General features: G+C 39.0%; 1 protein-coding gene across 4 annotated transcripts in view; it reads left to right on the top strand.

Annotated features, from left to right (window-relative positions):
- LOC138027155 (serine/threonine-protein kinase Nek9-like) overlaps positions 1-11,249 on the top strand; it is a 52,806-nt gene extending 41,557 nt beyond the window's left edge. For 2 of the 4 annotated variants that reach the window (XM_068874671.1, XM_068874669.1), the window contains exons 23-30: positions 192-382; positions 1,596-1,721; positions 3,098-3,162; positions 3,810-3,856; positions 4,102-4,157; positions 5,262-5,315; positions 5,535-5,636; positions 6,877-11,249. In XM_068874671.1, the coding sequence (XP_068730772.1) occupies positions 192-382; positions 1,596-1,721; positions 3,098-3,162; positions 3,810-3,856; positions 4,102-4,157; positions 5,262-5,315; positions 5,535-5,636; positions 6,877-6,960 (725 nt within the window). In that variant the 3' untranslated portion in view covers positions 6,961-11,249. The remainder of the gene's footprint in view (positions 1-191; positions 383-1,595; positions 1,722-3,097; positions 3,163-3,809; positions 3,857-4,101; positions 4,158-5,261; positions 5,316-5,534; positions 5,637-6,876) is intronic. The other 2 variants (XM_068874670.1, XM_068874672.1) reach the window with 2 other exon arrangements.
- Positions 11,250-13,819: the final 2,570 nt, after the last annotated feature.

The following is a 13,819-nucleotide window of genomic DNA, read 5'->3' as shown; positions in this document are numbered from 1 at the left end:
ATTCATACACGCTGGATTCCTCTTTTAGTGCAAGAATGTCTGATACTTGAATTTATCAATTCGTCTTTCGATCACGGACCTTATATTTTGGGTAGCCTTTTGGTTATCTTTTGGGAAGCGTGGTATTCGGAAAACAACTAAAAAAAGCATTTATTCAAAGAGGTAATTAGCTCCACTTTTTTCTCGAACAGCAGGTGACAACAATGAGCCAGATTCCGAATTTTCCGATCAAGTCAGACTGGATATCAATTACGATAGTAACAATCACTTCGGTGACTTGACAAAGGATTCTGGTGTTGGTCGCTCGCCTCGAGCCCCAGGGTCTGCATCTGACCCAAGGTGTCTGGGAGAGAGTAGCCTGCCCCCGCTTTGGCTTCAAGATGTGAGTGAATGTATCGTTTAGTGACACGGTACTTATTCATGATAATGATAATAATGAACTTTGTTTAAGTGAAGTTGAGGTTTTAAACCTTTGCAAAAACCGTGGACGATAAGTCTTGCACAGCGTTGGATCAAAGGAAAATCGTGATCAGTCAAAATTGATTCTAAAATATTGATGAAAGTTAAGTAGAGTATCGCACAACTGATAAACGACGCGAAAATGTATTTAAGTAGAGGTTTTTTAAAACATTTTGTAGAAAAAACTATCGGGATAAGAAAGCGACGTTTCGACCGTTCAACGGTCACTTCTTTGTTCTACTATATAATTAGTACTTATGTAAATTTTTATATTCACTTTGCTTGATAATGACCGTTGAACGGTCGAAACGTCGCTTTCTTATCCCGATAGTTTTTACTAGAAAATGTATTTTTTAACGATATTTCGGCTGGCCAATACCAGCCTTCATCAGGTTTATTTGGAGATCTAACGAATTTATTGAATATATAAACACAAGTTATAAAGTAATTAAAGAAGATTTTAATTGATAACGTAACGTGATATAACTACTGGATAAACATACCAAAATTTTAAAAGAATAAAATGCTGTTGAAACACTATATACTAAATAACGAGGTTGTTAAATTATTTTATTCGTCACGCTTGTTTATCTCAAGAGGTTCTGTACTTTGAGCTTTTTCAATAAGATGGGCTTCCCGAAAAGTGTCAAGTCTTACATCATTGGGCAATCTCGACCCCAGAGCTCTTCTCTTGACTGAGGGAGAGAACAGCTCTGGGGAACCCTGAAGCAAAGTGTCCTCTCATTGGTTTTCGTGAAGAACAATCAAAAGCGTCTCTACTTGGTGCATTCATATTAGCAGGAGGAGTGAGCAGGCGCAGTAAAGTTCAAATAGCCAATTTTTGGCTATAAGAACGCCACGGCGCATGTTTTCCTAAATAGAGTTTCCCAGAGCCTTGGGTCGACACGAGGCTCTGGTGACGAGACCGATCATTAGGCTTCTCATTGGGTACACTGTAAATTGACATCAACTAAAATTAACGCAAATCAAATCAAACGGATCAAATTGATTTTGAGGAGAGGAGAAATCCAGAGTACCCGGAGAAAAACCGCTTCCCATATTTTCTTTCCTTCCCAGTTCATTACAAAACCGAACATCAAACAAAATGTGAACCTTGCCCTTTCCTTTCCTCTCAGGAGCTCGACCAAGCGGAGTACATCTCCATGGGATCTGTGGGCTCACAAAGCTCCGAAAGAAGCCCGTCTGGATCTGGGCGCACGCTTTCTAGTTCCGAGAGCAGTGTACCAGGGTGGCTCAAAAACGTACGTGTTGAATTGCCACTGAAGACTCCAGCCTTCTGAGTTTTCAACACGCTCTAATTTTAACGACAGCGGTAGTGGATGAAGGGCGAAGTAGAGTGATGTGAAGCGAAAAGCGGTTAAAACTGAATGGAAAAGAATAATGAAACATTACTATAAACATAGTTAATCGAGGGACTGGTTATGAAACCTCAGACCCTTTAAAAGCGCGAACAACGGTTGTCGCAATCAATGTTGAATTGACCGTAACAGTGCACAATCTTTTGTTTTCGCTTCGCACGGGTTCGCAAATTAGTTGCGCATAATTTAATCGAGAGATCTGATTGGTTATCTTCTCGAAAAAAGGTGTGTTTTGCATTGTGCACCGTCAAGGCCAAAAATACAGACAAAAACATGAAAAAAAAAACACTTGTCGAGTTTCATAACCATCTCAATACATAAACTATGCTGCTATAAACGTGCTAACGCGAAACAGAAACTCGACAGAACGCAATACTTGTATTCGTTTCGTAGCTGGGACTGGAAGGACGCGAGGGAAAGTGCACTGTGTGCCTTAGCTTAACGGAAATTGACCGCCCTTGGCGTAGTTTTAAAATCAAACCGCGGTGAAACGAACTGTCTAAAATGACTACATTAATTTTAAATGTTAAACATAAACACAAGCTAATCACACTGAATTACTTAACTAACACTTTAATCACATTCTGCAAGCACAAGATTTGCAAGCGTTGGAATTCCGACATGATCAAAAACCATAACTACTAATGAACTGTGGCCTGTTTCTCAAAAGTCCCGAAACTTTTCGGGCCTATTTCGGGTGCCACAATTCCCTTTATATCTTCGCAACACCGAGGTTCTAAGCCGTCAAACTTCGCAATCCTCTTTGTTTTTCTTACATCAAAAACATGTTAAAGGATTAGCTTTTCAAACTAAGCAGATTGCAGTTTGACGACTGGCTTTTCGGGCCCGAAAAGTTATCGGGACTTTCGAGAAACAGGCTCCAGGGGCCCGTTTCTCGAAAGTCCCGAAAACTTTTCGGGCCCGAAAAGCCATTTGTGAACCTGCCAACCGCTTGTCCAAGAAAGCCGATCTTTTGAGATGTTTCCGAGGAAACAAAAAGCTAAATGACTGTGAAGTTTAACGACTTAAATCCTCTCCGTTCTTGAGATACAGCGGGAATAGTGACACCCGAAAATGGCCCGTAAAGTTTCGGGACTTTCGAGAAACGGGCCCCAGGTGTTTATTTCTTAACACTGACCTAGTTTTTATAACCCATGGACTCCCGAAGTGCCCGCATTGACGAGTAAAATCGTCTGGCGACAGAGTAAAATCTCACTCCCAGGAGTCAACGAGTTAATTTGAATTTGTTTTCACTGCAGGAGCTCCGTGATGCCGAATACATTCCTATTGGTGGACAGGCTGTGGCCTCGGCAGGAAAGAGCAGGTAGTTAGTTGACCCTATATCTTCCTACGCATGGGCAAGTTGGGACTCAAACAGTTAGAAAAATCGATGTTAACTCGGTAGAATTTCTCTCCGGTGAAAACGTACATGTACGCTTTAGAATATTTCGATAAGATGCCTCCTGAAGTTGCTTTTAATGTTAAGAGGAGGTCAATTTGATAGGAGGTGTGTTCCAAACTGGGTGGCTTCGTAGCTCAAGTGGTAGAGCAGAGGACGTGGGTTCCAATCCAGTTGAAGTCGCCTGAATTTTTGCAGGTGTCTATATAAGAGACAATAGGCTATTTCGAGTTCATCTCTGCCTCCTCTTCAAAGCGAGTCTAAGTGCGAAGTTTTTCTCATGAAAATTAGTTTTCATTTTTTTGTAAGTTAGAACTAATTACCATCACAAAACTTCGCACTTAGACTCGCTTTGAAGAGGAGGCAGACGTGAACTCGAAAATGACCTATTGCTTAGATAGGTAAGAAGATCACTTCTCTCCTTCGTCTGTAACCCGCTCTTTGGAGTCCAGAACATTTATGCAACGTCTAGTTAATATTATTTTGAAACCTTTTTCGTGTAGTGCTTGATAAGTAGTTAACCCTCTTTGTACTTGCACGCACTTGATTTTGTTGTTGTTTTGATATTTCAGTGAAATCTCCGTGTCTTCAGTTGCAGTTCAGTGCCACCTTGAGCCTTGTAAGTTGTATGTATGTATGCAAGGGTATCATTAATCATAATTATCATTAGATGTGAATTAAATAATTATGTTATATGGTTATAATTATTGATAATTATGGTATAATTATAATTATAATTTTAACTTCGGAAGTATAACGCATCGCTTAACTGGTAAAATTTAGTTGTTTTTTTTTTCTAATATCGTCGTATCTTGGGAAGTAATTAGTGGTGACTCTTTTAATTAGTATTTCACGGCATTTTAGGCAATGTTGAAGACATGAAAGCTCTTCTGCTAAAATTGCAGCAGGAAAACGCCAAGGTGAGTAATAAACTTAACTCGTTGCTCAGTTTTGGCACATCAGGTAAAAAGAGTGTTTATTTATTTGCTTGCAAGTTTGTGTAGCTTGTGTTTCTTCATGACAGCTATAACATTGAAGAGGACATAATTTAATGGGTAATTTGCTGGATCAATGAAAGACAAGCAGTTACTTTTAAGCCGCGGTCACACACAACGTTGATTATGATCAACTGAAGTATAATTCAGGCTATCATACTCCATTCAATTTTATTCGATTATGGTTCTGTTCACATCTGCGAATTCAAAGACAATAGGTAGGGTAACCTCGCAATGTGAGACAAAATGGCGCCGAATCTTGTGGCTCGCGCTATTACATCACCATCCTTGAGGCGAGAAGAGAACCAAGGATGGCTTCCCAGAATAGAAGAAGACAAATCCAAATCTTCGCTCCATAAAGCGATTAGAAGTTTCGTCTGCTCATACCACCACGTGTTCGCCATTCTGTTCAATTACGCACTATAATTATCCCTTGAGGTTGTTAGAGCGAGTTTCGATTGAGTGTCGTAAAACCAAAACCAAAGTAATTACTTTGGCCAATCAAAAATGGACGGAGACAATCCAGTAAACCAATCAAAATTCGAAGTAATTACACGTAGTCGACACCAAGCGCGGGAAAATGTGCACGCGCGAGCCACGATTGGTTTTGGTTTCACTTCTAATTGGTTGAAAAAATGGCGCGAGAACTTTGAACCAATGACTGAGTGAAGTAATGCAAAACCAAAGCAATTCCCTAATTACTTTCGACACTCAATTGAAAATCGCTCTATTAGTTGGATGTGAACCCATTTCATATTTAATTCGATCATAATCGAGGCATAATGTGAACACGGCCTTAGTCTTGATTGGCTAGTTTTAGCCGCTTTATGAGCTCATATCCCTGCTATTACCGTTTACATTCAATGCAAAAAAAATTCCACATTTTCCTTCGCACAAGGTGCATGCAACGAAAATAGGTTTGCAAAAGATCTGTGATAAGATCGCAGAGATTTCGGAGCTGAGGAAAACATGGAAGAAACTATGAAAGAGGGAATAATTGACGCCTTGATTTGTTTTTTCTCTATTTAGCTCCGGGAAAGAGTAGCGCAGCAAAATAAAAAGATGAAAATTTTGCAGCAAGAGGTAGGTGGAGTTATTTCAACCGTGAAAGATCACGCTCTTCCTTTCCTCTTTGTTATTTTTTTTGTGGTGTTCGCTTCTTTTACGAAAAAATATCAAGCTTTCAAGGCATTTTCTAGCAGCAGATCGAGTCCACAATTCCGAGCTAAGCCATCTGTCTCTACTTTATATCCTTCTTTTCACATGACAGGATTTTCGCACGTTTTTTTTCTCTTTCTACAGAATAATAACTTTGTTGTTAACCAAAGGAAGTTCTGGGAGTTGATTGACTCGTGGCATAAAGATTGTCAACAAGCGACGCCGCCTACTGCAGGAAATCCAAAGGTATGCGGAGTCTTGAAACCAAATCTCTAAAAGGACCTGTTTGACGGCTGCCATTTTAGCCAATGTTGTAGTTTTAGCGGGCTTTTTGAAGTTGAGAGCACGTCCTGCTAGTTGGCGCAGAAGTCTGGTAATGACTTTTTTCAGGCCTTACCGCGGTTAAGTGATAATACTCTTTTTCTTTGGCCATCTCAGTTTTATCAGAAATAACGCACAAACAGCGGCTATAAGCATCAGATATAAACGCATTATTTGAAATTATCTTTTACTTGACGTTTCGTATGCGTCTGCATACATCTTCAGACGTGACGGTTGATACAAAATTAGAGTTAAAATATACAGGATCACTAACTTATTAACTATGAACTATTAAGTCACAATAGAGGTGACAAAAAATAATAAAGACACACATAAGCGTCAGAAAAGTGTCTATTTTTAAACCAAGTTTTGTAGTAAAATAAACAATACCCTACTTTCACGAATCCTATAATACACCTCTTTTACCCCAAAATTTTGCATAATCATTGTTTTCAATTTCTCCTGACGCATAAAAATGTCCGAAGAGAAATAGAAAACAATGCCTATGCATTTTTTTTTTTGTGGGGGGGGGGGGGGAGGGTTGAAAAAATGTATTATGGGATTTGTGCAAGTAGAGAATGGACCAAATCAACTGACTCGATAACTCGATGTTTTACCCAATTCAAATCTCCCGGGGTTAAGATTCTTTGTTTATTGTATTTGCATTGTAATGCAGCATTCACATTTAAATGATCTTAAATCATGTGGAAATACATGTACCTGAAACAAAACGTTTTATTCCCAAAGGGCTTGAATTGGGTACAACATTGGGTTGTTTATTTTCCCGCAAAACTTGATTTTCTGGCGCTTATGGGGACTAGGCGCGAATAGGCCAGTTTGAGTAAATGGCTTGACTCAGTTTTTAGGTGACATTTATCCCAACACAACTAAAGACATAGACAACTTTCAACCCATCACGCCAAGACAAAACTACATCAACACAATAATAAATAAATAAATCGAAATTTAAAAATTACAATATAAACCCCTGACGCTGTGGTAAAGAGGTTCCAGGCCCCTATTGGTCTTTCCTCTACGGGTTGAGCGTTCCAATCTTTGTTTTAACCCTTTTGCGTACGTTCGCAAAAGTAAAATTTAGCTTGCCCACCGAACCTATGCGTAGCCCGCACTGGCTAAGATACATTACAAATTGCTTCATTTCCAGGAGCCTGAGAGCGTTGGAAACATGCAAGGATCAGCGTATGCACGCACCTCAACAGACTTGTCTGACGACTCGTGGGAGGTCTGATATGGAAGTAAATAACAATATTATTTCCCTTGACTGACCCATCGGAGTTTTCTTACGGTTTGCAATTTGTCTACCCAACAAATAGAATTTTTTTCAAAGCGATGTTTCCAAAAGAAATGTCTAAGGAAGAACACCTCTAGTTCAAGGTCTGACTTTATAGAAATCTTCTACATTAGCCCTAAATAATTATTGTGGATATCGTATAGACTTAAGTACCTGTTTAAGATTTTCCTTGGTTATTAAAAGAAGTAAATTTTATTTATGATCTTGTTTTCGTACAACGAATTTGGCCATCATCTATTGTAGTTTGACGGTAAAATTTAAGGTTTTACTAAGATTTGAATACCAACAGCGGAAGGAACTCTAACCATATTCGTTTTTTAGAAATTTCCTTCCTGTTGAAAATCATCGCTGCACATTTAAATCGGTAAATTTCATTTTATGGCTTCATTAAAATACCATTAATTTCATTTGCTACATAAGTGAAATAGTTTAAGTCATTCTTCAACTGACTTTTAAGTGAAATTAAAATGTGGGAGGTATCAGCTTTTTCAGCGAATCTTACCTCTCGGAGTCTTTTTATGACTTGCTAAACCATCTTAATTTACAAACTGAAAGCGGCTTATTTAAAGATTAGCTCCTGTTCGAAATTTTACTCGTCTAAACAGGAACTTATTTATGCTCTTATTTTATCACAATGAACTTGTCCTCCCACGTAAATGACTATGGTTAAAACTTTGTAAAGACAAATTTGTGGCTTTGTTGGCTCTTTCTTAAACTTTGGGAAAACAAACCGGATCCTGGTTTTTTAATGTTCCTTTGCAGAATTCACAGCTTTTAGTAGGCTTTTTCGTGTTAAGGTACTCGTTGCATGCAAAAAGCAACACATCTTATTTATTGCGGTGGTTTTATTATGCCGGTCAATCGGCAAAATTAAATATGATACGTTTTAGCTTATTTAACAATAATTCTTCCTACGACTGAAATGCGTCCTTGTAACGCAGCATTCTTATTTATTGTTTCATCTTAGCTTTAAAACAGTGTTTCTTTCTATTTTTTTACACAAATTCCGACTGTCCATGGGACAAGAGAGATGATATATCGTGTAGGTGTTCGTAGGCGAAAAAATATTTCACTTTAGTTGTTGAATTCAGTTGGTTAGATGATGCGGTTTTTTTACTGAGTGACATTCATTACAACCAATTCCAGAGCACCATAGATGAGAACAGTAAGGGCCTGAGAGATCAGGGATTTTTGCTCGTGCAGATGGTGCTGGTGATGATGTCATGTCGCCAAGGCGCGATTAAAACTTGGCTTGGAACCATAGGTGTAACCTTCGATCAGGCGTTCTTTTCTTTAGAGAGGGCGCGAAAGAACGCCATGCAGATCGCAGGTTACCATTCATGACCTATAGCAACGCGACAGGCGATAAAATGGCATGCAAGGGTTTAAAGTTTAGCGAAAAAATCGTGGGGGCGACTTCAACTTCGTGAGATCTTCTTTCAAGCATTTTCGACGCTGTTAAAGAGTATTTAGCCGATGGAGTAAAAGCAAACATTCCCCAAAGTTAAATACGTCGCAAAGACTTGTTTCACGAGCCTTTGAAAAAGCATCCCCTCCACCAATGCGAGGCCGTGAGATTGTGTCAGTTTTTCATACACATCGGCTCGTAAAACGCCCTCGACAGAAATTTCTTGAAATAGTTAGTGATAAAGTCCTCTATTTTTTCTTCTCAGAAAACCGATAAGGCGGACCATTGATATTTTCTTTCCATATTTCTTTCCTTTCGTCCAGGAGAATGACTCCAACTGAGAAAAAAAAATAATCTCTTCGTGCAATGACCGATCGCCACGTTCTTGAGGCGTAGGGCTTGCGCATCCTTCAAGATGTCACCCCTACGCGCGCATGGCGTGTATCAGCTGTGCGAGCAAAAAATCTCATGTGCAGTTGCAAAAGGAGAAGGCGTGAATTGTTTCGACCATGGCCAGTCGTAGGCCAGTGACCTCAAATGCGGGAATTGTCAAAATGCAAAATTGTGATGACACTCAATATAAAACCGATATATATAGAGACGAGAACTATTGACTGATAATAATATTGTTATCCAAGAGTTGTAGATATTATTAAAGTAGATATTTAATATTGTCATTGGCGAAGTAAATCTATTGCTATGTAACGGCAAGTTTATTGAGGAACAATCTTAGTTGTAAGAATTAATCTTTTAGGCGGCCGCATCAAAAGATAAAATAAAAAAAAATGGAAGTGGACTTGAATATTCAAGTCAACAGAGATATCTGACGAGTCCACCGAAAATTCCAGATCTAATTCGAATACTTGTTCTTTTGAAAAACTGAATTTAACAGAAATAAAATTGTTTGGTATGGAATTGAATTATTGCAATTAGTACAAGAAATTTTGTACTTTAGAGCAGTTTTCAATTGAGTGCCGTAAAACCAAAACCAAAGTAATTACTTTGGCCAATCAAAAAGGTCGGATACAATCCAGTAAAGCAATCAAGACTCGAAGTAATAGACCAATTCGGCTAACTCAGTGTTGTACCCAATTCAAATCTTTTGGGAATAAAACGTTTTGTTCCAAGTATTACCATATCATTTAAATGTGAATGCTACATTATCATGCAAATGCAATACACAAAGCATCTTAACCCCTAGAGATTTGAATTGGGTACAACAATGAGTTAGCCGAATTGGTCTATTACACGTAGCCGACACAAAGCGCGGGAAAATGTGCACGCGCGAGCCACGATTGGTTTTGGTTTCACTTCTGATTGGTTGAAAAAATGGCGCGAGAACTTTGAACCAATCACTGAGTGAAGTAATCATAAACCAAAGTAATTCACTAATTACTTTCGACACTCAATTGAAAACTACTCTAGTGAAGGATGTTTATAGACCTCTTTCATAATGGCGGTCAAATAGAACATTCTGTTTTCATGCTAAGAAGCCTTTCTGGCCTCGTTACGATGAGCAAATTTCAAGGAATGTAAATGTGGTCGCCATTTATAAAAGTGGCTTATTGGAGAGAATCGTTTTTTCTTAAATTAGTTGTTCTTGTCCATTGCCATTAGGAATACGAACAAAACACCCTGCAATTAATGTAGTTTTACAAAACAAAAGGGATTCTAAGATCAACTGCGTCGACGTTTACGAAAACCCGTTTCACGTTTAAAGGAGAACTGAAGGCCAAAATCAGCAATTTTTCCAACATTTGTTTGGAAAGCCGAACATAAGTAAAGTTACGTTTGTGGAGTTCTGTCTTCTCTTTTTCTGTTTTTAGCGAGAAAATTACATTCGAAGTTGGGCTTTTACCGCTTTTTCGGCCTTTTCAGTGCGAAGTCAAAAACTAAATCAGCAACCTGCTGTGACGTATGATACGGGGAACAGAGATTTCGTAATTAAGAGAAACAAGGTAAACACAAGTGCTGCTGTGGACTTCACTCTGAAGATGACATCCGCTCAGGTTGTCGAAACGTCAGTCAATGTCATCTCAAATAGTCCTTCTCAGGACTACACTCACCCGGACGATCGTACTTTACTTAATTATGATATTTTCTCCGTTGCTTTGCTGTTTCTTCGCGGACTCAATATTCACGATAAACGTCAGGCTAAACACTGCTTCTATATGGGGCGTTCTCGCATGTCTTCCCCATATCATACGTCATAAGCTGGGTAGGTACTTTATATATGATGTGTAAGGACGCTAAAGGACGGGTAGAGGACTTGAGGAACGGTACATTATAGGGTATCATATATAAAGTATCTACCATACGCTGCAAAATGACCGCTGGCTCCTCCATTCTGAGCCGCAATGCTTGTTTGCCCTGCGAAATTTTGCATAAGCATTGTTTTTATTTTCTCTCGGGACCCTTGAAAATCCCAAGAGAAACTGGAAACAGTGCGTAAAGATTGGAGGGCAAACAAAGAGTATTATGGTATATGCAGAAGCGACGCCACTTAACAAGCTGACCAGGCGTTTGATCAAGTAATAGCTCTTTTCACGGTTAGTTTTTCTTATTTGCATTACAATATAATATAGCATGTATGTGAGGCAATGTCGGGCTATTTTGTAGTTCTAACCCGAAATTGCCTCTCATCCACGTTTGATTACATTGTAATGCAAATGAGAAAAACTAACCGTGAAAAGGGGCTATTATAAACAACTCTCATTCGGAGATATCTTTAATGTTAACATACAGGAAACTTGACCTTTAAGCTTTAAGAGGGCACAAAAAGCTGTAATCTTAGAAATAAAGTTGTTTACGCACAAGTTGTTTGCTTTAAAGTGATCACTATTTGTGCACTCTCTTGCCTTTACACGGTGTTCAGAAATGTGCAAAATAAAACAGTTATTGAATTCGGTTTTCGCATCAAAGCGAGAATTATCAGGGCCTCGGTTTGTGTTATCCGCCTCGTCCTTTTGCATCAGCAGATGGCACAAACCTCTGCCTTGATAATCACACCGCTAAACTTCATCCAATAATATGGTTAATTCTTGGTTTGCATCCACGTGATGAGACGACCATGTTAGTGTACAAAACAATAGAATATGGCCCCACAAGTTTTGCATCATAATAGCGTCAAATTCGCAGAAGAGATTTTTATTGCCTTGTTCTGTACACCAACGTGGCCCGCTGCCTTGACGTCAGAGGCAAAGCATCAATTTTTGTCGGGTGAAGTCCTTTGCCCGATTTCCACTACCGAAGTCGTCAGTGCGGTTTGCAAATACATTGAAATTAGCGAAACCGGTTTCAATTCTTTCGCTTCGTTTGCAAAGGACCTTTCAGCTTTTATTGTGTTAGTTATGTAACCGCTCCCTCCGTTGCAGAGTGACAGTTTATTACTAAACGACCCCTGTAGCAATGGAGGCGTTTATCGAGTACGCGGCGTTAACTAGGGAGTGGCGTGGCGTTTATTTGACAAGGCGTTTGTTTAATAGCGAGTGGGCGTAGATTGCATCATTTTCGGCATCCCAGGTACAGGAAATGTACCACTCAAAATTATATTAGGGTTTAAAAGTGGACACTTCGTTTGCGTCCTGCTGAAATAAGCCATCTAGGCCACTTTCGCAAATGGCAGCTGATTTTTAATTGATCGAAGTTACTGGCCTTGTTAAGACCGTGCAAACGGACGCAGCAGTGTTAGGCCAACAACTCGTAACAGTGTTGGCCAACAACTCGCAACAGTGTTGGGCCAACAACTCCCAGCGGTGTTGGGAAGTGGTTGCGTCCGTTTCACGGGGCTGTAGAACAACTAATTCTCGAATTTCCGCATCCATTACGACGCTACTAAAGCTTGTTGGCGTTAAAACAAAAGGAAGAAGCGTTAAGAGCTGCCCGAGGCGACTCTGAGAGGAGCTGTAGCTTCTTGAGTGTTCTCTAAACATAACACGACTAAAGGCACTTCGCAGTTGTTTTAATATTACCGAAAACTTTTTTTTTCTGCGAAAAAGATGAAGATTGAGTTTGCTCACATTATCAGCGTGTGGAACTCAATCATGAGGAGTAATGCTCGTGACCGCTGGATTTGCATGCAAGTCTTGCAAGTGAAAATGCAACTTTCTTTGGCATTGCATTGTATGTCGACCACTAAGCCAGATGAGAACGTGGAAACATTGCAGTAGAAGGATATCTAGCGCCATAATCAACCGCGACCTCAACATACTATTTTGATTTTATCATTACTGTCCTATGACCATAATTGCAAAAAATAGTTTCACGGCAGAGTTCGGATCTCGCAGTTGAATAAAGGATCGATATCTCACGGTACATACTTAGGTCAAATCTTAGGTATAGCAAAGAACTTACTGAAGGTGTTGCATTTGATGTTCAATGCGCGTAGCACGTGCCTGGCACGTGACAGCTCGATTCGATTTTTTCTTTTACTTTTCAAAGTATATTTTTAACTTATTCAAAGAACTTTTTTTCCGTTAAAGTTTGAGGTGATCAATGAACAGTAGTGAACAACAATGAACAACAATGAACATCAGTGATCAACATTCTTCTCTGTAAACGTGAAAAGAATGTGTTGAAAATGATTTCATCAGTCGAAAATCAATGAAAAACTGGAATTCCTCACAACCATATTAAACAATCAATGCAAATTTGAGTATCTTGGATTACATCGGTTCGAAGAAAGAGTCGAATTTAACATCTTTTTCTGTTAAAGAGAAGGTCGATAGCCGAAGTAAAAATACATTTTACAATCGACATCAGGGAGTCACTAATCACTAGCTGTCTCCGTTCAGATATTGCATAATCAGCATATATTATAACTTAAGGTCTTTAAAAGTGCCTCAGTCAACAACATGAAAATGTCAAAATTAAAATGACCAAAAAACGCTGGGGAAACATAAATCTTGTCCCTTTTCTACGGGTAATAAAAGAAAGCAAATAGTTTTTCCGATTGATTTTTCCAAAGTTCTTTTTTTTTTATTTGCCTTCAGGATGTGATTTGCTTGTTGTTGCACCAAAGCTTCCTTTTTCCGGAATGAAAGTAATTTACTTTTTCATCGTTTTTCCAGTTCGATCACGGAAAAATCTTCTTACTACGTCCATTTCACCTTTGAGACAATCTTTTACGCTTTAAGAAAAACGAAACTTTTGTTGAAGCCGAAACAAAGCGCTTTAATTCTTGATGTACAATATTTAAGCTCTGTTTTGCCTGTCTATGGGTTTTAGAACCTTCGGGGCCGTGCCGTCCAAACAATAGCTCATACTTATCATAGATCAAAATTGCACTGTTAAGAAAATAGTCGAAAGCGATTGGCTACAATCTTGAAATAATGTCACGGTTTATTTATATTTAGATTTAAAACACCGCTTTATTTGCTTGTTGAGAGC

This window comes from Montipora capricornis, chromosome 12 (assembly GCF_036669925.1).
Source record: "Montipora capricornis isolate CH-2021 chromosome 12, ASM3666992v2, whole genome shotgun sequence".
NCBI lineage: Eukaryota > Metazoa > Cnidaria > Anthozoa > Scleractinia > Acroporidae > Montipora > Montipora capricornis.
Note: the sequence above shows the minus strand (reverse complement) of the source record. Positions and strands in the feature narration are given on the sequence as shown.